General features: G+C 56.6%; 1 protein-coding gene across 1 annotated transcript; it reads right to left on the bottom strand.

The window, feature by feature from the left end:
- Positions 1 to 194: 194 nt before the first annotated feature.
- On the bottom strand, positions 195 to 1066 carry NDUFA5 (NADH dehydrogenase (ubiquinone) 1 alpha subcomplex 5). The gene is made up of 2 exons (XM_005855964.1): positions 817 to 1066; positions 195 to 525 (listed from the first exon to the last, which is right to left on the bottom strand). Exons 1-2 carry the CDS (start codon positions 1048 to 1050, stop codon positions 298 to 300), a joined length of 462 nt encoding a protein of 153 aa, XP_005856026.1. The 5' UTR covers positions 1051 to 1066; the 3' UTR covers positions 195 to 297.
- Positions 1067 to 2090: the final 1024 nt, after the last annotated feature.

Genomic DNA, 2090 nt, shown 5'->3' with positions numbered 1-2090 from the left:
CTCTAATGCCCTCGCTTCCTCCCCTCCCTCTCTCCCTCCCTCCCTGCCTCCCTCCCTCGCATACTCCTGACGCATCCCTTCGCCAGCTTTCCTGTAAAGCACAGGCAAGCAGACGCAGATCGTATCCCTCGAAATCCATCGCCTCCATTCCACCCCTATCTCCCACTTCCCTCCCCCCCCCTTTCCTCCCTCCCTTCCTGCCCTTCTCTCCTTCCTCTCTCCTCCGCCCCGTCTGGCAAATGCTTACCATCCCCCACTTCCCCTGCCGCCCCTGCCTTTTCTTCCCCTGCTTTTCCTTTAATCCCGAAAGGCCGCCTTCACCTCCTCCGTTTCCCAATACTTCCATTCCTTGTAGTCCTCCATCAACATCAACTCGTTCTCGCCCTGCACCAGCAGTTCCTCCAACTGCCCGTCGTCCAGGGCCTCCTCCAAGGCTCGCGGATCCTCGATTTCCTCCGCCTTGGCGAGACGGTAGCTGGCGATGGACGTGAGCACTTTCCTGTACTCGGCCTCGGGGGGGAACCGCTGTCAAAAACGGCGTGCCGGGCAAGCAGGGGAGGAGAAAGGAGAGAGAGATGGGGGAAGACCCGAGGGCGAGAAAGAGGAAAGGCGGGTGTGCATAGCGAAAAGGGAGGAGAGACGAATTAGAGGGGGGAAATGATGTTGATCGAGGCACTGATAGGGGGGTGAGTTGTCTTGTCTCTTGCCTCCTGCTCGCCCCTAAGCCGTAGGGTATGCTTCGAACGTACAGTGCGGCCTCCCAGGAACAGTGAACCCCGCCCAGGAATCCACGCATCTTGTCCGGATGCCACGCACCTCTATTTTCTCCAATATCTCCTTCTGTTGCTTGATGAAGTCCTCGCGGGCATTCGGGTTCACTGCTAGTCCGACAGGACCTGTAGCTGTCTTATGATAAGATGCCCTGGCGCCTATTGATGCCGCAAGAGCTGCTTGCGGCCCACCCGCCGTCATGTGCCACCCATACACCGGTCGCACATTCCCCCCACGCCGGCAACATAGCCTGGCTGTGGCCAAGAGATGGGAAGACATAGGTCTTGCTGTGTTTGACGGGAAAACAGAAAGCGGACGGGGGAAGGGCTGTTGGCAATCTTGCCGACGACGTAGGGATAGAAAGACACGGCCATACAAGCACCCTCCACGCGGTAAGTCAACCCTTGACTCGTGAACGTAATTATCACATAAACCACAACGCTACAAGTCGCCCATGCCCCAAGCCTGATGCCCTCGCCGCAACGTGGGGCCCTTTGCGAGCGTGAAGGAACGCACCCTGGAGGAGGGGGGCTGTGTCGGTGACGGACATGCATTTTATTCTTTTTTTAAAGGGTGAATGGCTTCGTCCCGTGCTGCTCAACCTGCGAGGGCATCGGGCTTGTCCTTTGCGGCCATGTCGACGGGTAGAATGCGCCCAACATGGTGCAGACATATGAGGTCATGCACTTTTGACAGCATGAAAAGCAGTGTGTCACTTTTGGGACTTTTGGGATTGTTCAAAGGGCTTTTTTCGGGGCAAGTTACCTCCGCCGGCAAGGACATATCTACCCCCCGCGACACACGTCCTGAGAACGTCACCGGTTTATCATGCTCATGGATCTTCATCTCTTTGCCTTCCCATTGAACACGCAGCCACATGCTACACATGCAGTGATGACGACGTAGCTGAGGTCGTATGACGGAGTAGGCATTTTAAGGGGAAGGGACGGGCAAATTTTTGCTAGAGTGCCGAGTGCTTGCCTTGACACCTCGCAAAATATTCCTCGCCTGTACAAGGCTCTGGGAAGGGCTATTAAAGTCCAGCTATGGGGTCTTGTCTCTCTTGTTTCAAGGTACGTTAAACTTTGAGGGATGTTGCTGGCTACTCTGCGGTTTTTGAACTCAGGATGGGAGAGGAGGTGTGTGGATATGAAGGGGTGTTGAACTGAAGGGGAAGGCGACTGCTCAACCCGTAGGGGAAACGTTGACATTGTCCTCACAGCACTGCACGCCTTGGCGTCGGCACAAGCACCCTTATACGCCTGTCCTCGACGCACCCGGGCGGGCGCAACGCCAGCGCCCGGCCTACGACCGAGAGA

This window comes from Nannochloropsis gaditana (assembly GCF_000240725.1).
Source record: "Nannochloropsis gaditana CCMP526 unplaced genomic scaffold scaffold064, whole genome shotgun sequence".
Taxonomy (NCBI): domain Eukaryota; class Eustigmatophyceae; order Eustigmatales; family Monodopsidaceae; genus Microchloropsis; species Microchloropsis gaditana.
The sequence above is the reverse complement of the archived record's forward strand: the minus strand, read 5'-3'. Positions and strand labels throughout refer to the sequence as shown.

What these genes read in the sequence shown, in the direction of transcription:
- NDUFA5 (XM_005855964.1), bottom strand. Translation starts at nt 1,050, where the DNA reads ATGTCTTCCCATCTCTTGGCCACAGCCAGGCTATGTTGCCGGCGTGGG. An exon ending in AGATATTGGAGAAAATAGAG is followed by an intron (nt 526 to 816) that starts GTGCGTGGCATC and finishes CGTTTTTGACAG; the next exon opens with CGGTTCCCCCCCGAGGCCGA.